We start from the raw sequence: 22,828 nt of genomic DNA, 5'->3' as shown, positions 1-22,828 counted from the left end.
TCCGTTTATTGGAAGAACGTCTTTAGAATAAAAATTATGAAATCGATGATTGAAACGAAACGAACGCCAAGAAAGGATAAAATAAAAGACGCTTGCGTGATTAAGTTCGCAGGAGCACAAAGACCTAGTGATTCACGGTTTCACCTAGCTGATTTCTATCGGTCGCGTTTCTATCGATCCCACGAAACTTCAGGGCCGTTGCCAGATTAAATAAGGAAATAGCTACTTCCTAGTCGTTAATCACGAGACACGTGTTCACGTGAACGCGTGCATTACGAGCTACTCGAACGTTCCGCTCGTTTACCGAGAAAAACGAAGTCGAAGATTAATACATTTCATCTTATAACCGAAGATGATGTAAATCTCTCTCTCTCTCTCTCTTTCTTCGCCTGAGTTTATCGCATTCGCGTACCACTTTCATTAATATGAAATTCCATTGGCGATATATCGAAAGGTCTTTAATAAAATGTTGTATACATTCCAGACGAATTTTATCGTGCTCTTCGATTTATACTTTCAATTTTAAGCCTCGTTCGGATTACTTAGGTTGCTTGAATTCAAGCGATCTAACCTCGTGCGAATATTTGATGGAAACACAAAGTGAAGTGAAAAAATGATGTATTTTTTGCAGCCTGAAATTCGAAGTATTTCTACATCTAAAGCGTAATGTAGTTGTGGTTTAAACTTAGATCGATCTATATCGTCGTTCAACGCTCGAATTTACGACCTCGCTCTATCTCTTCCACCAACAGCACTGGCTCCGTTTTCGTTCAGTTGCCTCAGATTCGACGATGATGTTTCTCATCGATTAGCATATCGTGTTTCATCATTAACATTCGCGATACATGCCAGTCTGCGGAACGTTTCGCGTATTACGAACGCAACTTTCCGGACCGAAATATCTCTTCCTTCGCGACCACACGGTTGCTTCATCGATCCTCCTTTCCATTCGAACGACCCCAGAAATTTCGTTCTAACGAAAAGCCACGGTGTGTAATCTTCGATTGGTCCAGCCTCGCAAAAAAAGGAGCACGAAAAAAAGCGTATAAAGAAGAAATCTGACGGTAATGGGAGATTTTTGTGCAATTCATCGTCATCATCGTGTCTACATCAAGATTCTTTCCATACGTACGTTATTTCTAACGACGCCACTGTGTTCTTTTGGCCTATTTAGAAGTTCACCAGTGAGCCAAGATTTGTTAATTGCAATTAGAAACGACTTACAACATTCTTAATGCGAAACACCGTTCCTCTGATTCGAATCTCATTGTTTTCCTTTTTGCACATCGAGATATATCGACGTTATCCCAAGTAATCTCGGTTTCTCAATTTCTTCGCTCTTTTCCTTCATCAACCAATCGAAGCCACCGAATCCAAGACGACGCAAGTCACGACTGTCTCGAGACAGTAATTAAATTTAATAAATATTCTGCCTATTAGATATCATTCTCCACACGAACCGACTAAAAATAGAATAAATTACTCGATGATACCCGAAACGGCACGAGTTTACAGCTTTACGAATCTTTTTACAAAAAACGTGGTTGAATGTAACGATGTTGAAGATATAACCACAGCGAAGACGTACAATATTTTAATAAATAAATAACGTATTAAAAAAGATAAACGAAAGGAACTGACTTTCTCGAACTATTTATCGGTGGATTTGAACTGCTTCGGAATTCATGGCTTCGATCGTTCGATATATTTCAAAGTGAGGTTAGGAATTTAGGATTTATTCAACGTGTCCTAACGAATGACTAGAACACAGGATCGTACGCGTTATTAAACGTTATCTGCAACAAGTTCGCGTTATCTCGGGATTTATTGATCCTGACTGGCGAACAAATACTTCTCTAAATCCTCTTCGGCTACGTTATTCGACGTTCGTCGAAGGAACGTGTCGAGATAAAGGCGAAGCAGGGGACACCCGATGTGAATACAGGTCTCGATCGATCTCGATGCCAAGAAGGACGTTTGGTCTACGCAAATCCTTTCTTTCGTAGATATTGGTTACTGAGAACAGGCCACGTCGCGAATTTATCTCACGCGTTTCCCTACCACCGATTTCGCGGAATCTCGTACATTCTCGTTCATGAACATATTAGGACATGTGCCTTCCTATACAAAGTGATAATTAACGTTGGAATTACTAGAATATTCGAATTGACCAATTGGTAATTTTGTATAGCAGTGTCACAGATCTTTTTATAGAAATTTTCTAGATAATGATATACTTTTGTAGATTTGAGTAATATTTTGGTAGAACATCTAACTATAAGTTTGCAACTTTTTCTTGCATAATATACAGATATATCTTTCTATATACCTTTCGTTTTAATTTCAGCATGCTTCGTGTCGATCGAACTTATCCAACTATCCGATATTATAATTATATCGCTAATTACATTTACCTGCTTTCCAAAAAATTGCAACGTTTCAAACGACCACGTTTAAATGAAGAAAATAAACGGTAGATTCTAGATAAATAAACAGCGGATACAAGATAAGAGATAGTTTGCAATTATTGCTGTGTAAGATATGACAACGATATTTCTAATCAAACCGTCGCATCGAGAATTATATCGCATACGAGCGACTCGCGTAAAAAACACCGTACATGAAAATAATTTTTATCGATAAAGTGGAATCAATGCGAGCGCGATCGTGCCGTGGATTGCGGTATGCAGCGTAGCTCTAACGCAATAGCGCGTCCCGCGAAGTTATTTCGCAGGGGACGTCGATAACCTTTTACCGCGCAAACTGCAAATTTATTGACCACCCGGTGTATCCTGGCTTACCTCAGGAATAAATAAACGCGTTGCGCAAACGTGCCACGCTAACAACGATAGGGAGAAAATGCAGCAGGCGGTGGTAGTTGGGCAAAGGGGTGGAAGGACGAGAGATGAGAATTATTTGGCAAGCAACGTTAAAACCGCGTAAATAATTCAGACAGTTGTGCGAGGCACCGGTAGAAGCAAATGAAATAGAAACGAAGAAACAAAAAATTCCTCTAAAATTCTGCCTTATGAAGGAGATGTATGCGTGGCTTGCGTTGCAGGAGAATCGACGATTCCACAATGGCGTGTTTTAAAAGTAATTTGAGTTTTCCATAGGTGCTTCCGTGGTACGATGTTTCATGATTTTCTAAAGCTTCACCTTGGTTTTAGGGGAATTAAGAGAAACGACGAATTCTTTTTCATTATTTTGTCGAAAGTACGGTACAAAATTCGATAGAACGTATCTTGCCGAATTTTACGCTAAAAGCCGATAGGTTCAAGGTTCGTGTCATGTCGACGAACGTGACATACAGGACATTTTTCGTGGAAAGTTACTCGGCCACGTGAACGATACTTTCATCGTGAGTTTTACGAGCGCGAGCCATTTTTCGTCGCCCCCTTTTAGAGCTGCCGCTGTCAGCCGATATTTTCGTGGAGGCCGTAAAACGATGCGTAAAGCGCGTTTTCACTTCTACAAGGACCTTGTAACGCGGACCTTGAATACACTGCAGACCCAAACGAACTATATTTTTCCTATTAAATTTGATCCCTCTGTCCAAAAATTAGTACTTCGATCGTAATTAGTAATTAAGTTCGTATTATTTTGGACACGAGAATTAAAGAAACAGAATAGAGATTTCTTTCATTAAGTATTATAACAAGTACTATATTTCGAACGATAGTACGATATTTCTTCCTTTTCGCTTGCAAATTTTTCATAAATTATTCGTAAGTTTCATCAATTATTTTAACGCGTTGTACGCGTTACTCGGTGTAAATTTTTCCACAAATGCATAAATTTTAGCGATCATTGCGAATGTCACTCTGCTCAAAAGGCCGAAGATTTTACCATTAATATCGATCTTTCCTTTTCCAAAGTAATAGAAATTCAAGACACGAATGGTCCCATGTACATGCCTTTCCTCTCGAAGGAACTCTCCACTTAAAGAAAGGTGGAAACAATGGTTAGAAAACTAAATATCGATGAAAGTAGAACAAACCAGGCAAATTCGGGCCACGAGAATAACCAATCGCGTCGAACAAACTCCAAAACGATCGCTCATCTTCTTCCTCTCGATCTCTCGTCAAAAACCGCAAGTAGTAGTATCTGATTGGATCGCGCGAGACAAGGAAGATCGAGACGAAATGGAATGCCACGGTCCCCTCTCGTTCTCCACGAACAGACGGAAGGAATGGAACCCTTGTTCTCCGTCTATTTTACGACGCAGGGAAGGTGGCAGCACCATCCGGATGGTGAAAGTCCTTCGACGAAGAGGAAGGAGTGGTGGTGTACATATAGAGGGGCGAGAGGGCGCGGCTTGTCCAGACGCTCTTTGTCCTAACAACGACGATGACGGCGACGACGACGACGGCGGCAGCGGCCACGATGTCGCCCAAGTTCCTGTTCCTTCTTGGATCTCTCTTTCTGTTTGCCGGTGAGTACACACTGTTGCTACGTCTTCCCTATTTCCGTTTGCCCGTGTTTTATTCATCTGTATCAAACATCGACCCAACAAATTGGTTTCTCGATATTTTTAGAAAGTTCGATTCGAAGAACGTTTAAGCTTTGGATTAAGATTCGAACGAGTATCTTAAAGTTTGAATTTAGATGGAAGTTGGAAGCGTTAGGAGTTGGAGGATTAAATTCTGAAGAGCTCTTAGAAGTTTGACGGCAGTTGAGATTGGATGATGTCGGATTTTAAATAATTTATTTGTTCGTTAAAGGGTTTTAGTAGAGCAGAAGATTCGGTAACGTTGGAATATCGTGTTTAGGGTGAAAGTTTGATCGGAAGATGGGGAATCTTTGATGATAAACGTGATTTCTCGTCAAAGAGAAACACCTGGCCTTCTAGGCTTCGATTCTTCGAATGCCTGTTACAGGTGAAAGTTGCTTTCGACGTTTACTGAATTTCCTTCGGACGAAACGAGTTTCCACGAGAACTTTCCGTTCGACGATCCCTCGTCGTTTAACGTTATCGTTCCTTGGTTCTTCCGAATGATGTACAAGTTACAGTTCAATTTCAATGCAAAATTTCTATTATAATTTTAAAGTAAATGACTTTCGCGTTCTTCTAATTTTCCTCGATGGACGGAAAATTGTTTCTCAATTAATTACGTTTAAATCTCTTTTAATAAATAGAACTTTTTAATCAACGGAGATACTTATAAAAATTAAACAAAGGCTGAAAAGCGTCGCGGTAGTTTCACAATCGCCTTAGATGACTCGAGATCGATAGGTTCTTCGGCGCCATGAACGTTCTGGTGACTTCAACGATCGAAGCCGCGACAAGACATGTCAAACGGCTCCTTTGATACAGCTACGTCGATTCGATCGCGACAACTCGACCGATTAATGCCAGACTGACGATCGAAAGATCTTTTTTCAATACAAAATACAATACAACACGAAAGACTCTTCGATCTTAACAAACTTGAAACATTCAAAACAAATTCGATGTTATTCCCAAAATGCAACTATTTAAAAAGTAAACTTCTCGACAATAAAATAAAATTCGTACGCTTCAAGAAACAATTCTCTTATCGTCTCGTTGATGAGATGAGATTCGTAAGACTATTTCGGCCGATGCAAAAGCTTTAACAAAGACAAGTTGTCCGGAAGTGGCGTTGATCACGATTACGGATCACGATTCGTGTTCGTGGATGAAGAAGAAGGCACGTTCGAGACTTGTTCGAACAAGGATGCTCGATTATGGCAAGAGGGGTAAAGGGAAAGACAGACAGAACCTACTTTAGAGAACCACTGTCGCTTCTCTCCCCACTCGTGTCTCGTTGCCCTGACATTTCCAAGACTTTCTACTTCTACGGGGGTTCACCGACCCCGTCGTATTCGGTTTACGATCTCTAGAGATCGTGGCTTCCAACGATCGCGACATTTTCCTTATGCGATCCTCACAATACCGATCTATGCCCTTCTTATTCAAATGTCACGCGAATCGCTCCGTCGGTGACGTTTCCTTCTTTTTTTCTTCTAATTTAACTGCGGAGGTTCGTGAAAATAAAAAACAGTAGGTGCGTACCCCTAGACGGTGTCCATTAAGATTCGGATATTTCTGATCCAGAGACGAGATTATTTTCACTTTCCGTTTACATGTTTTCGTCTATCAAGATCGGCAAGAAAAAAAAAAAGAAAAAAAGAAAAAGGAAAGGAGAAACACGGACGAAAAGTAAATTAAGTATTTTTTAACTCGCTAACGCTATTACAAAAGAAGGAAAACTAGGAACTTGCACTTAATCGTGTTTAACTTAACTTATCGTTTCTTTAATGGGACGAAGAAAGGAAGGAGCGATGTTGCGAAGTCACGTCAGAGATTGTGCTCGTGGATCGAGAAACGTTTATGTAATCGATGATAGAAAGTACGTAATTGTTAGTGGTCAAAGCCGGAGAACGAGGCGTGGTATCTCTTTGCTTTCGAAGATCGCTTTTATTCGAGATAAGAAACGAGGAGAGCAAGTTTTACGATTGTACTTAAACAGTAGAAGTAGCAAATCCGTTAAAGCGACGAATTTCAGTTTTCTTCTTTCTATAATTCCCAAGAACATGTAAATTCCCACTTTCACTCTTAAACGAAAGCTATATATATTCGTTAATGGATTTCTCGATCGTTTAACAGCGTTTTTTAATTTCCAGGAACGCAGGTCAGAGCGCAAGACGAGGAAGGGGCTGATGGAATTGACGCAAATGCCGAGGAATTATGCCAGGACAGACCAGGAGACGAATACTTCCGGTTGAACGTCGAAGGAGACTGCCGCGACGTCGTGAGGTAATTTTTCATTAAATCGTTGTACCTAATTCTTATTTTTAAATCGTCGTCTTTCAAACCAGAGATAAATATTTCGCATGAAAAAAATACTCGAGTTTCTAATCAATTATACGAATCGAAGACGTCACGATCCTTCGTAATGGATCATAGTCGATTCTGCAGCGCGTAAATAACACCGAAGGTCAGTGAAGTTAACGGTAGAAGCGATATTTACGAGAAAGATCGGTCGCGGAGGATCGGACGGCGAATTCCTGTCTTCGGTTCCTTCGCGATCGAATTCCGTGTCGGAAGGTTCAAGGCGAACCTGATACCAGATACAGGACTCGCCTTCCAGCCGATGACGACAGACGGTGTATCCTGACTCATTCGAACGGATAAACTATTTCATCGTCAAGGACACGCGGGCAAAAATATTCTCAGAACAAGAAAGCAAGATCCTGTCGCGGAACGTCACGTATCCTGAAAGAATTCGACGAGTTCTTGCGAATCGTAAAACCTTGTTTTGATTCTTTTATCTTCGCTCGTCCTTTTATACGGATTATATTACAGTTTTTTTTTTTTTTTATAGAATTCTTTAGGGAAGATTTATTCGCTTGGTTCTAGTGAGAATTCCTTCGCAAGCCTCGTGAATCTGTTTTTATTTCTGTTTTTATCGATTTTTGCGTGGGTTCGTTTATTGACAAAATAGTACTGGGTTCTACGCGTAGCAGGTACAGTGGGTGTCAGTCGGTATGCAGCCCATTGAATCTTTTGTATTTCATTCACGATTGATAATAGACGTTTGTTAAAAATAGATTTATTCTAGACTTTCTCTTTTACCGTTTCATAATTTTCAATACAATCTATTTAGATTTCTATCATAGCCAGATAATTTTACGATCAACTGTACATCGTATATCGGATACTATAAACTGTAAGAGGATTACACCTTGTTGTACGAGATATAATAGCAAAAATAATAGCATCGATAAAAGGAATAACAACGACGCTTTTTTAGCAGGGTATTAAAACGTTCAAAAATTGGACGAGAACCACGAGTTAAATATTTTTTTAAACTAGAAAGAGTTAAACTTGAATCGCAGATGCGACAAAGCGAGCGAGATTGGGGTGACCAGATTGGCGACCGTACGATGCCCAACAGGTCTGGCATTCGACATCGAGCGTCAAACGTGCGACTGGAAAACGAACGTGAAGAACTGCGACCAGCTCGAGAGTAAGCGATGCATTTTTGATTGCTAAGTTTAACCGAGCGATTTGCTTTCTGTCCGACACGAACAGGTGCACGAAATCCGGCCTGAAGCAAATCACGTGTCCCAGTGGACTGGCCTTTGACTTGGACAAACAGACCTGCGACTGGAAGGGCAAAGTCACCAACTGTGACAAGCTCGAGAGTAAGTCGATGTATCGACCAGGTTGAGCCGACGTACCTGTCTCCGTTTCCGGTGTATCTGTTCCTCGGGGAATGCGTTTATGATCGTTCAGGTTTTGACAAATTTGTAGCTTCGAGAGGGTTGTAACTCGTGCTCCTTTTTTCCATCGATTAATTTTCTATATAATCGAGGAACAGAAAAGTAAGGATAGGTCGGTTAAACGCACTTCCCTTGGAAAGAACACCATTTTGAGAAGATTTTTCTTTCCTCCTTCTATTAAGGACGATGAAAAATGTTTCATAAGATACGGAGAAGGCCGGTTCCTTCGTAGACTCGCAACGTAGCCAGCACCATTCGTAAGGTAGTACTAACGCACGATTATTCTCGCGCACGTTTGAGATTCATCCACGATCCTTCTCGTCTCCGAAAGAATAAAAAGAAAAGAAAAGCAACACGAACGAAGACAAACGATTAACGTCGTCCTTCGCATCATTTTCATTTTCATTAACTCTCTGCGCGTCTATCTATGTATTTCTTTAAAATTTTACGTTCTTACCATCGAGTTTTATTAACGAATTAAGAATCAATCTTTGCTTTTAACATCGATGTTTCGTTAATTCTTAAACAAGTATGTAAATCTCGGATTAAAATGAGAACAGACTAGACTAACCAAGTTATTCTTTCGCAAGTTAAACGAAATTCTAGTATTACAATATCGAAGTACATATAAAGTTGCAACGGAAATACTCGAAGTTTAAACATTCAATGAAATCGAGTTTTCTATACTTTCTAAAGTCACGCAAAAGCGATTCATTCGCGAGTTTGCTAAAATTTTTCCACCTCGTCACGGTACCTCGTAGTTACGCGAACGGCACAAGTGCGAACGTTCGATACGTTGGCCGCAGTGAAAATACACGACCGTTACACGCGAGACCACTTTCGAGACGTTGTAATCTCCAGTCCGGCCACTTTCGATTCGCGGCCCAGAGACTGGTTTCGATTTTGAGCGAAAGTGCAACTCGGGAGACGAGAAGCTCGTGCCTCGAGCGCGATCTAACCCAGTTTCCAGCTCATCGATGCTCTCTTCCTGATTGATTCACGCAATTTTCTCCATTCACGTCGCATCACTAACACCGCGAATATACAAGCTTCATCCATCTCGCCGATTCTAATCTAGTTGCTTTCTAAACCGTCTAAATTTATTCGTTAAGACATTCCGTGCCATCGATATCGTTCGAATTTAACAATTAAACGATCGAACAAAAAGGAAAGCTCGTTTAACGATCAAATTCTCCGAAATATCTGGCATATCTAAGTCCAATCGCATAAAAGTTACCGAAAGAAAAATATTCAAAGATTCGCCGTTCGTCTCGACTATTAAATTCTAGATTCAACATGAAAATAGAGTTGTTCCGCGCTTCGATACGTCACGTATATCGATCTCCCGAAAACGATCCTCGGCACGCAATGACTTTTCAGCTTTATAGAATTCACGCTCACACGCTGTTGCACCTGTACATATCGACACCATATGTACGTACTATATACTCACACATCGACAGACGCACGATTCTTTCTCTTCGCGATCGCTCCAGGTACCAGGTAGCACGTTCTCAATCGCTGATCTCGCTCCTATTTTCTCTCTCCATCCCCCCCCTCTCTCTCTCTGTCTCTCGTCTATCTGTCTCGCTATACATACGCATATATCACTCTTTCTCTTTTTCTCTTTCTTTCTCCCGTTATATTCTGCCTCTGTCTCTCTTGCTCTGTCTGTCCACATCCAGATCGGTTTCGCTTCGACGATCTGGCCTCCTTAGAACGGCTCCTTGTTATTTAGTCGACTCGTTCGCTTTTACCGCTCGAAACCTGTGCGAAGTATTCGAGCGATCAATCATATTAATTCTCTCCTTCCTTCTTTCTCTTTCTCACCGGATTAATCTCATCTTATCCCGTTGCGAACGCAGCGTTTTCCAGCTGCCGATCTCTATCTTCTCTCTCTATGTTCTCGCGCTGCAGTCATTTTTTTTTTTTTTTTTATTTCGCGCACTCGTTGTCGTCGCAACCGAGTCGAATTCCTCCGCTTCCGTTTCGAAGCGCGCGTCTCGGTTTGCTCGGGCTCACGCGAGACCTGTTTGCTCCGATTTGGTTTCGTGCGAGAAAAGAAACAGGCGATTGCTCATTTTCAAGGAAATGCAAATGGCGCTTGGTTCGATCGTCGAATCGTTCGCGCTTTAAACGGCGTTAAGTTTTATTTGCCATCAGAATTTTCACTTCGTACGATGTTAAGCTTAATTTACGAGGAGAATTTTGTAGATTCCATCTGCTAGAAAATCTACGAACGTTTATGACGTTTGCTCTTTCTTAGAAAATTCTTGTTTCCAAAGTTTCGATCTGTCTGGATTGGAACCGTATGGTAAAAACGTTTAGAAAGTTAATGAACTAGACAGTTCTATAATATTCGAGAACATTATGTATATTGAACATTTTTATTCGTCGTACGTACCGTGAATTATCGATCTATTTACTTTACAGTCGATTGATTTTAATACACGGTACAACCTCGTTCCTGTGCTCTGCCTTTCGAGCGTCAATGATCGTAACAATGTATCCTTGTTGCGTCAGAAACTATTAAAAAATGACCGATTTTTAATAAACTCGTAATTTCAAGCGAACTAAAAAGCTCGGCAAAGAAATATTACCTCTAATTAGAATAACCGAAACGAAAAAGGCGTAGAAGGTAAAAGAGAAAAATTACAGAGTTAATAATTCAACCGCGAAGATTATCTTGTTTCTTTTATGTTTCGAGCAAACTGCATTACGAGTTGAAAGCGCAGTGCCGCGAATGAAATTAAATCGGACCAGTCTCGTGTGCCCTCCGTCTATTTTTTATTTTTTTTCTCTCTCTGCTAGCCATGTGTATGCGTGTACCTGTTTATACATGCGCCTGTATGTGGATATCTATGCGTGTATTGGTCCACTTGCAATTCTCTTTTCTCGCGCTCGTTCTCTCGACGCGTGGCACGTCGAGGCACCGTCTCACTTTTTATTTCTCCGCTGCCTGTTTTCGCCTTTCGCAACAGTCCATCTCTTCACCACGTATCTCTATTCTCTCTCATTATTATCTCAACAGTGCCTGCGTGCGTGTGTGTGCGTGTGTATCCATATTTCTTCTCATTTTATTTACAGTGACTCGCGAAAGTATTCGAAGATTTAGCATTGAAAATATTTATGAACATATTACGTATATTATACAGAATATTTCGTATAGTGTACATGATATATTCAGGAAAAGTTTTTATAAATATTCGAGTACTTTCGTAAGTCGATGTGTTTATTCGTAATAAATCATGGAATTAGCTACGTGCGAATCGCTGCGAGCCAACGATACAAACGATACTCTCGACGTGAACTCTTCTCGTGATGGGCAACGTTAGTTCGTCGATGTTTCGTCTCTCCAACACTCTGCCTGTCGCCGTTTCGTGTCTTTCGTTCCGTCGTATTCCCAACGATCTTGAAGGTTTCTCGAGCAAAGAATTCGCCGGAGAAATCCGCGGTTCTTTTTAGAAGATCTTCAAGACCGATTCACGAGGATTTTCTTTTATTAAATTTTCTAATTCGTTTCCTTCGTCACGCCCATCACGTCGGTTCTGCTACGCTTTTCCAGTCGCTAGGCGACTAGAAATCACAGGGAAATTCCTCGAACGAAAAGGAATTGAAGAGAGGCTAACGAAAAGGCCGGTTGAACGCAGTGGCGTAGGAACTGTTAACGCAAGGCCAAACCAAATCCTCTGATAAATTGCTTAACACCTTCGTGATTTAACTTGTGCCGTGAATAACAACACGTCGCGTATATCCTTTACAAATAGCCGGAATAACAAAATAACGCGAACAAACAGAAACAAGTAAGAAACATGGTATCTGACCGTAGTATTCCAAAGTGAATTTCGTTACATTCACGATCGAAGACGATCACGAGGGTGTTAAGAAAGCTGTCCACGTAGCTGTCTGTACGTAAAGTCCACATGTACATAGATACCAGATTACACTGGCAGGAAACCGTAACTGGACGTACAGGATGTAATTAGTCCGATACTTAATATCCAAGCTGGCGAGGTACCGTAGCTTTGGGTCACAATTAATCCCGCACAGTAACAACCTTTAACCCTACCAAAGATTTTCCATGCAGAAAATAAATCGATTATTCTAATATTATAGTATCCTATATCCTGTAAGTAGTTTTAACTACGAGACCTATTTTCTATTTCCATTGACAGAGGGTTAATCGATTTCTTCGGGAATATATTTCTCCAAGTAGTGTCACAGGTTCCTGCGCCACTGGTGAGCGCGCCACGATCTTTTGTACATAAATTGGGCGAAGTAAAAGTAGAAGTTACAGCTATGGTGAACGCCAATGGTCCCGTAGTAGCGATTGGTTGTCGCGTATCAGCCGACAAGTCGGCCCGTTAACGAGGATTACGTTTGCAGAGCCGCGTAAGGTGTTGCCCATCCTGAGGACCGACGAACCAGTCTGCCCCGAAGGGAAATTGTCGTGCGGTAACGGCGAGTGCGTGGACAAGGAGCTCTTCTGCAACGGTAAACCCGACTGCAAGGACGAATCCGACGAGAATGCGTGCAGTAAGTGTCGATTTAATCGATTCGCGATCGCAATCCGTGCTTCTTTTGGTCACGAGTACGGATAGCGAGGTATAGCAATCGGTGACTTTCAGCGTCGATGCGAGGAAAATCTGTCCATACGTTACAGTGGAAACTTTGAACGTCGATCCTTTAAATTCGAATTTCTGTTTTTCTAATATCGCTTTAACGATTTCGCAAGAAAAGATGGTATAATTGAACTTTAACGCAGTACGTCCACTACGATAAACGATGTCGTAATGATTTTATACTTGTTTTATTCATAATTTTATACTTTGATAATTATGCAAATCGATGTGTGTACAAATCACATGTGTTCGTAGTTTTAATTATTCTATGAAAATTGAACATCAGAGACGTACATCCTCTCTCGAGAGTCTTAAGACTCGCGTTAGCTTCGAAATTCCTTAACGATTGTTTATTAACCTTCGCCACATCTTCCTTCGCAGCTGTGGAAACCGATCCAAATCGCGCGCCAGACTGCGATCCAACGCAATGCGTGCTCCCCGACTGCTATTGTTCCGCCGATGGAACCAGGATCCCCGGAAACATCGAGCCGTCCCAGGTACCCCAAATGATCACGATCACATTCAACGGAGCCGTGAACGTAGATAACATCGACTTGTACGAAGAGATCTTCAATGGCCAACGTCAAAACCCTAACGGATGCCAGATCAGAGGCACGTTCTTCGTCTCTCACAAATACACAAATTACTCCGCCGTTCAAGACCTTCACCGTCGTGGTCACGAAATCGCCGTGTTCTCTTTGACCCACAAAGACGACCCACAATATTGGACCCAGGGAACCTACGACGACTGGCTGGCAGAGATGGCTGGAGCTAGACTCATCATAGAACGTTTCGCAAACATCACCGACGGTTCTATAATCGGAATGAGAGCTCCGTATCTTCGCGTGGGCGGTAACAAACAATTCGAAATGATGGCTGACCAATTCTTCGTCTACGACGCCTCCATCACGGCTTCGTTGGGTCGTGTACCCATCTGGCCGTACACTTTGTACTTCAGAATGCCACACAAATGCAATGGAAACGGTGGAAACTGTCCCTCGAGATCGCATCCTGTTTGGGAGATGGTGATGAACGAATTGGACAGAAGAGACGATCCCACTTTCGACGAGTCTCTGCCTGGTTGTCACATGGTGGACTCTTGCTCGAACATTCAAACCGGAGAACAATTCGCCAGGCTGCTCAGACACAACTTTAACAGGCACTTCAACAGCAACAGGGCACCGCTTGGTCTTCACTTCCATGCCTCGTGGTTGAAGAGCAAGAAGGAGTATAGGGAGGAATTGATCAAGTTCATCGAGGAGATGTTGGCCAGGAGCGACGTGTATTTCGTTACCATGGTTCAGGTGAGTGAGTTTGATGGTGATTTGGAGGAATGTCTGATCTGGGAGGATGAAATTGCCTAGAACTACCGTGCGATATGAGTTGGTTCGGAATTGGATAAACGGCGGCAGTTTATATTTCAAGAAATTGAATTTTGAATTTGTATTTGTTTCTTGGGAAGAACTTTTCTCGAAGCTTCTGTGATTTAATTGGCATTTATCGCAAATTTTAAACGAAACCATAAAGATTTTGAATATTATTTTAAAAAATTATAATTTAAAATATTGGAAAATCTAAAAATTATTTAAAGCGTCTTTGAGAATCGCATTGTCTTCCCTTTAAACAAGTTAAACGGAGATTATATTTAATTCCGAAGAGATTCGCCAAGGCTGTTATTACGAGTCTCCTAGCTTATTCCAATTTATCTGCCGGTTTCAATCTCGCCGCATCACGACGTTTCTCATTCATGATCCATCAAGCCTCGGGCTTGCTTTTATTTATTTCGCTTTGCGTCGATTTATTTTCCGTTTTCAATATAGTCACGCGATATCGCGAAATTCTCTCTCTCTCTGTATTTCTCTGACTGCTCCACTGTATTTGTTGGATCTTATACGATCGATTCGTAAACCACCGAAAATTACTTGTGTTAGTTTCGTCCTCGTTCGATTCTCGAACACGATTCCTACTTTGATTACTCTTATAAAATAACAACGATAGATTAAATGCGAGTATCTTTCTTATTACATCGAAGAAGATTAAAAAATTAAACGATAGTAACACTAGATTAAATAGGTTGGTGTGAATCTTGCTCGTGAAATCAGATTTCGAGACAATTTCAAAAATCGAATTAAATATAAACAATCAACCAAATGGCTCGATAATAAGCTAACGATCTTAAACCATCCGATAAGAAATCTCTCTAATCCTCAGAAAGATACCAACACCGCAGACAGGTCACTTTTATCAGAAATTAATTTCGTGCTCCGTCCGATCAAATACGTTCTCGTTCTACTTACTACTAATCGAGCGAATACAAACTCGTAATACATAAATTCTTTCCCAGATCAGTCGAGCTACTTGAATTCAACTTCGCGTTCATCTAAGTCAATTTGCTTCGATTAGGGTTTGTTTGAATACAAACTAATGGGCTTTAAACGGAAGCATTAACTAAAATAGCATTAACTAAATTGTCATTTATACTTATATCATTTATATGTCTTATGGAGAAGAACATCACAATTTAAAAACTGTTTTAATCCTTTTTCTATAGTAAACAGTACATATAAACGATATTTCATTAGACATTCGCAAAACTCAAAGGTTATTATTCGCATAAATTGTAAAACGAAATAATATTTTTTAAACGATTCAATAACTTGCTACTTCAAATTTTCTATTTCAAACCGAGAGAAAGACATTATAGCCAAGTTATTTCAGCCAACATTTGCCTGGAGTCTCGTCCGACTATATACCTTCTCATACCACTTGCAGGTAATCAAGTGGATGCAAACTCCTACAGAACTCTCGGCACTGAGGGACTTCCAGGATTGGAAAGAAACCTGCGACGAGAAGGGCCAGCCCTACTGTTCTCTCCCTAATGCCTGTCCCTTGACAACCAGAGAACTTCCTGGCGAAACTCTTCGCTTGTTCACCTGCATGGAGTGCCCGAATTATTACCCGTGGCTGCTCGATCCTACCGGCGACGGTTTCACCGCCAACAAATGAGCACTTCATGGTAGAGATCTATAGATCGTGTGGCGCGTGTTCCTAAGAGAAACCACGCTAAAGTAACGCATCAAAAGGTTTTTCCTTGGATAACACACGCGTCGAACCGTCGCGCGGTAAACGTGTCGCGAACGGAAATGAGAAATCTCTTACCATAATCGACTTGACGTTGTCTGGTTGATTTCAATTTTGAAACGAGAAACAAGTGCAGTAGGATTCCGATGTATTTTATTATACGTAGATAAGTTAGAAATTCTTCGTGAGTTGAGATATTTTTTCTTTTTATTGTGATATTATTGGAACAGAATTTTATAAGTGGGATAACCGTTAAATTATCATTTTTCTGAGATTCTTGAGTTGCATTCGTGTTATTGTGGCAGAAGAGTATCGTAGGTCTGACTTCCCCTAGCAAACGTTCGCGAAACGTTTCTGTGGTCGATTATGGTGATCGAAAGAAATGAAAAGAGAACGAAGGAGTTGTTTTTCCGTAACATAGAGGAACAAGTTCTTCGATTAAGCTTATTCATCTTTGTACATAACCACCGTATCCTTGCCCTTCCGATCCTTATCCCTTTCTTCTGCGGAGCGTTGTACGTATTGATCCATCGATCGGTATCGTCGCAGCGCGCCGAACCGTGTACACTGTACACTTGGTTAACGTTAGTGCTTAAGAGACGCGTGAGAGTAATTAAGTAATTCTTAGAGTCTTTATTAAAGTATTTCACAATAAACGTTGTACGAAACTGAGGACTTTTCGAATTTTTTTCCAGACCTGTTGAATATATAAAGTGATTTCGAAATCGTGATGCAATTGGTATAAATATGTCGAAAATGTAGAATCCTTCCTGGTTGTATCACGATTAAGGAATTAGCCTGCATAAAACCGAAATTTTTTTCTACCTATTCCCAGAATTTTCAAGAACCTCGACTTTTAATAACATAACAATGATAATTAATCATTTGCATTCTTGTTTCCTTGAAACTAGCTTTTGATATTATACAAGAATTGATTTTTGATAATCTTAAAATAATATTTATTTAATATATAATTTAGATAAAAAATGAAGAAGATTCAAGCATAAATTTTATTTCCTCTACGATATGATTTAGTTGCACTTTTCTCTTTTCGAACGCTTCCTCGTAACGTTTCACATGGTAACCAATCTATTCGATGCAAAAAGGAAACGGTAAAAAAGTGAAACACGAAGGAGTCAATTTCGGAAACTTTCGAATGGAAGGAAATTTAGTTATTCGACGCGATGATACGTTCTCCACAGCCTTGAGAGTTATTGGTAGGCGCCAGCTTTAAGGTCGTAAAATGTCATTACTGACTCGTCCTTCCCCTTCCCATGGAAAACCCTGCGGGCACCTTTCCATTTTGGACAACATTCCTTTTCGATCACGAGTCCTGAATCGTCGCCTAAATAAGCAAACATTCCTTGCACTTTCTTTGAACTGACAAACAGAAACGAAACTTTTTATTTTTGCTTCTTAATAAAAATATCTTGTATTTATCTTTCAGATTTTTCTCATTTGTTTACATATTTGGTTTGCTTATTTACATTCTCTGACTTTTATTTTTGCATAATTATGTGTTCATATTTATTTAAATTTTCTCAATTTGTTTATTTAAATAACAATAAAAATTGAAATTTCAGTTTAGAAATTCAAATTCGAATCTTTTAAAAAAATCGGAAGAGGGTAAGTAAAAACGTACAAGTTTGATTTTCAACTTAACAAAGTGTATTTGCCCAGTACTTGTTCTATGGCAACGTTTTCCTTAAATGGAAAATTACTGTTTCCCATGAAATGCATTATAAAATTGATAAAATTTCGTGTGATGCATGCGTACTATTTATACGTGACCGGTTTGGCTTAATCTAAATTTCAAGATGAACCAATCACGATATGTTTTCTTATCCGAACATAGTGATCAACGTAGGGTCCTAACCACTAGACGATCACGGCCGATCAAAGAGTGGAATAAAATTAAAACTTTAATACTATGGCGTATACATAACATTTCACGCTCGACATCTATATTCCATTGTACACGTGAACAATGCACAGACACAATTCATATAAATGCAATAAAAGTCAAAATGTGTTGAGCCTTCTGTACCGAAATAAACCGTATAAAATAGTCTTAAAGTGTAAGAAATATGTGAGAAGAAAGAGTAGCTATTTGTGTGTCCAAGCACAAACTTATTTAGAGATATCTATTTACAATTATGTTTGTCAAAGAATCTATCTAATGTAGAGTAGTTACTCATCGCAGCATCACTTCATTTGTTTTAACATTAATTGAACGAACGAGGTTCTAAACGCACAGACAATCACGCACGTGAATTATTTGCTACCAAACAAATTATAAGTAGTAACGTCTATTGTCACAAAAATAGTGCACACGTGTTCATAAAATCGAACAGATTATTACACCTTCCCGTACTATCAATAACATTTATAGACTACCGAAAATTTGTGAAAGTTCGATGTATGATATTACAGAACCCTAAACAAAGTAATTGGTATTAAAGGTATATTATCTCAGGTCATATTCCGAGATAACTACAGAAAATGAACGCTCCACAAATACTAAGAATAATCAGTATAATGACGAACCAGAATGGTAGTGTGTCTATAACAGAAAAAATTGTCAAACGTTAAGATTGCCAAAACGATATAAGGACGAATAAGAAGATTATTTAATTACTTACGTCTAAACGGTATGCTATGTATACAGATTTTGTTATCCACGGAAATGCTGACAACAGCAGTTTCGGTGTTACTAGCAATAGTAGGACCGTCTAACTTGGTTGGTAAGAATTCTAGGCCAGTTACAAACATACTATGTGCACCAGGTACGTGCAAAGCTCTCCTCAAACTGAATGCAATGTATATATCCACGCTACCAGAGAACATTGTTCCAACTGCCACAAACTTTCCATCGTCCGACACTGCCAAAGCAGATAGGGTTTCTTTATATGGTACCGTCTTAACAACACTTCCAGACTCCACATCCCACATTTGAAGGAAACTAATATTCTTTCCAACCACTGCATTGGAGAGCATAAAGAGTTGAGCTTTTGATTTGTCCTCCTCCAGCTTCCTAAACCTACACCTTTTGTACATATATTTCAATCCATTTGGAGGTGACCAAGTTAAGTCCTTGAATTTAGAACCATTGCTCACATTCCATAAAAATGCTTTGCCATCCTTTGCTATGCTTGCGATCAGTGTACTGTCTGGACTGAAGTCTATGTCGTCTATTTCTTTCGTGTGAGCATCTAGATCATGTAGTTTGTGTAATTGTGGAAATTTCCATAGTCTTATATGACCATCCGTGCCACCAGTGACCATGAATTTTCCATTTGAATTTATTCTAACGATCCTCTGAAGTGGTTCTTCCTTGCTGTAAAAATTTTTCGTATTTAAAACAATTATTTTAGGAAACTATGCACATTTTTATGAAAATATAGTTACCTAAAATCTGTTTGTACACTATCTGCTGGCTTTACTATCAATTGAAGTTTCTTACTTTTAATGTTTGAATTGTCATCCTTAACTTCCTCTATCCTCTCTTCAGGCGTAACAGTTTCTTCTACTTTATCTATGTTTTTCCTGTGTTTAATGCCTTCCTTAGAATTACCACTGGCTCCTTTAACAATCTCGCCATTCTTCACACTCACCACTTTACTAGTCACATCGTACAACTGACAATGACTCTCTTGACCAGCTGCAATCCAGATTCTCTTTTGATCATTGTACGTTGTACAGTTCATAACAACACTGGGGCCTGTTTCATGTCTGGTCACTTCCTCAGCAACGAACTGAGATCCATTGTGAGACAATTCAAATATTTCCTGTTCATGAAGAATGATTCAATTTAAACAAATTATGAAATTAATCTCATTTTTGATATGTATGTAAGAATGACTAAAAGAGACTGAATTCTTACAAAGCCATTAGCAACCCCAGTCTTCGAGGATCCTCCACCACCACCAACCAAAATATGCCTACCCGTCAACATTTGCAACGTATACAGCGGAAAATTCACCCTGGCCAGCAGGTCACAATTATTTCTCCTGGAAGGCATATTGTCTCCAATTGGTACACCAGAACAAACGTTCTTGCTTTCGTCACTGTCGTCTAGACAGGTGTCTATTGATAGCCAAGAACCATGACTAGGCTAGAAAACCGAACTTCCGTCGAGTTTCCCAATTTTTTTACGAATAGCGGACGACAGTTACGGGACTCGAGCCTCACTGTCGACTCACGTACGCACGCTTAACACAGTTGCGGCAAGTCTTTCATAAAAACAGACGACTAGATGACAAAACAGTGATGAACACGTATTCAATCCTGTACTACTTTGTTTCTTGAACGCGCTGCGAGATGGCTTTAGTGTTATCTTCCAAGTAGACAGCTCGATATCGCGAATTTTTGTGAGATCGCAAACAGCAAGATGGCTGGTACCATTGTACGTTGTTTTCAGCTCCCAAGGAGACAATTGGGTAAGATTTGATGCATTGTTTTTAATTTGTAACCATATTCACGACATTCACGTCATTCAAGGCCAACCACGATGTAGGGAACATCGATGTTCCGATGCTTTTCATATTTAAAAAGAATTTTGATGTTTTACGTTGTCGTTGAAACGAGGTTATGTAATGACAAAATTTTGTTATAATTTTAAGGTTTCCTTGGGTCACCGTTGAGTAGCCAGCAGCAAAGAACATTTGCCGATGCCGCGCCCGAAGGCAAGGTGCGTGTATTTTATTCCCGCTTTAATTAGTGTTTGTCATATTAAAATAACATAAATATGGAACGATTTGTGTTATTATCGTTTTTCTTAGAAAAAGGGTGGCCCCCTGGCTGACCAGGATCGTATCTTCACAAATTTGTATGGTAGACATGATTGGAGATTACAGGGTGCTCTGAAAAGGGGAGATTGGTATAAGACCAAGGAAATTATAGAAAAAGGTGCAGACTGGATCATTAATGAGATTAAGGTATCTGGTCTGAGAGGCCGTGGAGGTGCAGGTTTCCCATCTGGCATGAAATGGTCCTTTATGAATAAGCCCTCCGATGGAAGACCAAAATATCTGGTAGTTAACGGTGACGAGGGTGAGCCTGGCACCTGCAAAGATCGTGAAATTCTACGCCACGATCCACACAAGCTAGTAGAAGGTTGCTTAATCGCTGGTCGTGCTATGGGAGCTTGCGCAGCTTACATATATATTCGTGGTGAATTTTACAACGAAGCGTCGAATATGCAAGTCGCCATTGCAGAAGCTTATCAGGCAGGCCTGATCGGCAAGAATGCGTGTGGCTCTGGCTATGATTTTGACATCTTTGTGCAAAGAGGAGCAGGAGCGTACATTTGTGGAGAAGAAACTGCCCTCATTGAATCCATCGAAGGAAAACAGGGAAAGCCTAGGCTAAAGCCACCTTTTCCAGCCGATGTTGGATTATTTGGGTGCCCTACCACTGTCACAAATGTCGAAACCGTCGCTGTTGCTCCTGTATGTAATTATCATATATTTAACGCTATTAGGAAATGTATACACATAGAAAATCTTAATTCTAAAATAGAAATTTCAATATATAGACTATATGCCGACGAGGCGGAGCGTGGTTTGCGTCATTCGGTCGTCCACGTAATCACGGAACTAAATTATTTAACATCTCGGGACACGTGAACAATCCATGCACCGTGGAAGAGGAGATGTCCATTCCTCTGAAGGAACTCATTGAAAGGCATGCTGGTGGAGTAATCGGTGGATGGGATAATCTGCTAGGTGTGATTCCGGGTGGATCTTCCACTCCTGTTATTCCCAAAAGGTACCTATATATATTTGAATAACAACTGGGAATAAGAGTCTATAGCACATATTGGTCAAAATTGAGTTAACAGCTGTAATTACTCGTATGATGTTGCAGCGTATGCGATACAGTGTTATTAGACTTCGATGATCTCGTTAGAGTACAGAGCTCGTTTGGTACCGCAGCTGTGATCGTGATGAACAAACAAACTGATATTATTAAAGCTATTACGCGTCTTATCAGTTTCTATAAGCACGAATCTTGCGGTCAGTGCACTCCGTGCCGCGAAGGAATAAGTTGGATGTATAAAATCATGAGAAGGTACAAAAATAGTTCTATTTGTTAGCTCTTTTTATTTTATTTAAAAAAGAAATAAATTATATATCGGAAATCATGTAACGAATATCTGTCTAGGTTCGCCCAAGGACAAGCGGAAATACATGAGATAGATATGTTATGGGAGTTGACCAAGCAGATTGAAATGCATACTATTTGCGCTTTGGCGGATGGTGCAGCGTGGCCAGTTCAGGGACTGATCAGACATTTCAGACCGGAAATAGAAGCACGTATTAAAGAACGCAACCAAGCAGTATCCAATTAAAATAAAGGTAGAGAAACTAGAAACCGTTGAACGTTTCAATATTTATTCACCGCAAAACAGTCGATTGTAGAAAGTGCGAATATATACATATCTGTAAAATATTGTATTTATTTACAGTGTATATAAGTCGAACTTTGCAAAATGCGGTGTTGTTGAATTTCCTATATAATTTTGCCGATATAAATTATCTGCAACTTTCGATAATCTAGTAAATAAAATAGATATAAAAAATATAGTTTGTCTGTATTAATGTAGAAGCAGACGTAATTTTTCAAGGTGATTCGATAATTTTTTACATGCTGTAATAGGAGGAAGAATAATTTGGTAAAGCGCGTGATCGAAAGTATACGTTCTCTGATGGAAACTGAACGTGAAACGCGATATTTTACAATATCTTTATAATTTGAAGAATATCGGGAAATTAAAATAAAACTAAAGTAAAAGGTACTCAAAGAGAATTGTGATTTTATTTCAACGATAGCGGAATCCAAGAAAATAACAGCTTCTAATCTTGTTTGAAATA

At 39.9% G+C, this 22,828-nt stretch overlaps 3 protein-coding genes across 4 annotated transcripts; 2 read left to right on the top strand and 1 right to left on the bottom strand.

Annotated features, from left to right (window-relative positions):
- Positions 1-4,301: 4,301 nt before the first annotated feature.
- Verm (LDLa and CE4_CDA_like_1 domain-containing protein vermiform) lies at positions 4,302-16,625 on the top strand. 2 transcript variants are annotated; one of them, XM_072017237.1, is made up of 6 exons: positions 4,302-4,435; positions 6,649-6,781; positions 8,060-8,172; positions 12,637-12,786; positions 13,254-14,176; positions 15,645-16,625. In XM_072017237.1, exons 1-6 carry the CDS (start codon positions 4,351-4,353, stop codon positions 15,876-15,878), a joined length of 1,638 nt encoding a protein of 545 aa, XP_071873338.1. In that variant the 5' UTR covers positions 4,302-4,350; the 3' UTR covers positions 15,879-16,625. The 2 variants fall into 2 exon arrangements, with proteins under 2 accessions (XP_071873338.1, XP_071873337.1); XM_072017236.1 differs by lacking the exon at positions 8,060-8,172 and adding an exon at positions 7,864-7,994.
- A 973-nt stretch (positions 16,626-17,598) lies between these two features.
- Positions 17,599-20,188, bottom strand: LOC139994511 (guanine nucleotide-exchange factor SEC12). Its single transcript, XM_072017245.1, has 5 exons — positions 19,837-20,188; positions 19,362-19,741; positions 18,596-19,290; positions 17,833-18,516; positions 17,599-17,793 (listed from the first exon to the last, which is right to left on the bottom strand). The coding sequence occupies exons 1-4, from the start codon at positions 19,972-19,974 to the stop codon at positions 18,431-18,433; spliced, it is 1,299 nt and encodes a 432-aa protein (XP_071873346.1). The 5' UTR covers positions 19,975-20,188; the 3' UTR covers positions 17,599-17,793; positions 17,833-18,430.
- A 46-nt stretch (positions 20,189-20,234) lies between these two features.
- Positions 20,235-22,752, top strand: Nd-51 (NADH dehydrogenase (ubiquinone) 51 kDa subunit). Its single transcript, XM_072017244.1, has 6 exons — positions 20,235-20,392; positions 20,576-20,643; positions 20,735-21,403; positions 21,490-21,722; positions 21,822-22,025; positions 22,119-22,752. The coding sequence occupies exons 1-6, from the start codon at positions 20,344-20,346 to the stop codon at positions 22,303-22,305; spliced, it is 1,410 nt and encodes a 469-aa protein (XP_071873345.1). The 5' UTR covers positions 20,235-20,343; the 3' UTR covers positions 22,306-22,752.
- Positions 22,753-22,828: the final 76 nt, after the last annotated feature.

Source organism: Bombus fervidus, chromosome 14 (assembly GCF_041682495.2).
Source record: "Bombus fervidus isolate BK054 chromosome 14, iyBomFerv1, whole genome shotgun sequence".
In the NCBI taxonomy this organism is placed as follows: Eukaryota; Metazoa; Arthropoda; class Insecta; order Hymenoptera; family Apidae; genus Bombus; species Bombus fervidus.
The sequence above is the reverse complement of the archived record's forward strand: the minus strand, read 5'-3'. Positions and strand labels throughout refer to the sequence as shown.

What these genes read in the sequence shown, in the direction of transcription:
- Verm (XM_072017236.1), top strand. Translation starts at nt 4,351, where the DNA reads ATGACGGCGACGACGACGACGGCGGCAGCGGCCACGATGTCGCCCAAG. An exon ending in GAACTGCGACCAGCTCGAGA is followed by an intron (nt 7,995 to 12,636) that starts GTAAGCGATGCA and finishes TTACGTTTGCAG; the next exon opens with AGCCGCGTAAGGTGTTGCCC. An exon ending in ATTTCGTTACCATGGTTCAG is followed by an intron (nt 14,177 to 15,644) that starts GTGAGTGAGTTT and finishes TACCACTTGCAG; the next exon opens with GTAATCAAGTGGATGCAAAC.
- LOC139994511 (XM_072017245.1), bottom strand. Translation starts at nt 19,974, where the DNA reads ATGCCTTCCAGGAGAAATAATTGTGACCTGCTGGCCAGGGTGAATTTT. An exon ending in CTGGGGTTGCTAATGGCTTT is followed by an intron (nt 19,742 to 19,836) that starts GTAAGAATTCAG and finishes CTTCATGAACAG; the next exon opens with GAAATATTTGAATTGTCTCA. An exon ending in AGTGTACAAACAGATTTTAG is followed by an intron (nt 19,291 to 19,361) that starts GTAACTATATTT and finishes AAATTTTTACAG; the next exon opens with CAAGGAAGAACCACTTCAGA.
- Nd-51 (XM_072017244.1), top strand. Translation starts at nt 20,344, where the DNA reads ATGGCTGGTACCATTGTACGTTGTTTTCAGCTCCCAAGGAGACAATTG. An exon ending in ATGCCGCGCCCGAAGGCAAG is followed by an intron (nt 20,644 to 20,734) that starts GTGCGTGTATTT and finishes CGTTTTTCTTAG; the next exon opens with AAAAAGGGTGGCCCCCTGGC. An exon ending in ATGTATAAAATCATGAGAAG is followed by an intron (nt 22,026 to 22,118) that starts GTACAAAAATAG and finishes ATATCTGTCTAG; the next exon opens with GTTCGCCCAAGGACAAGCGG.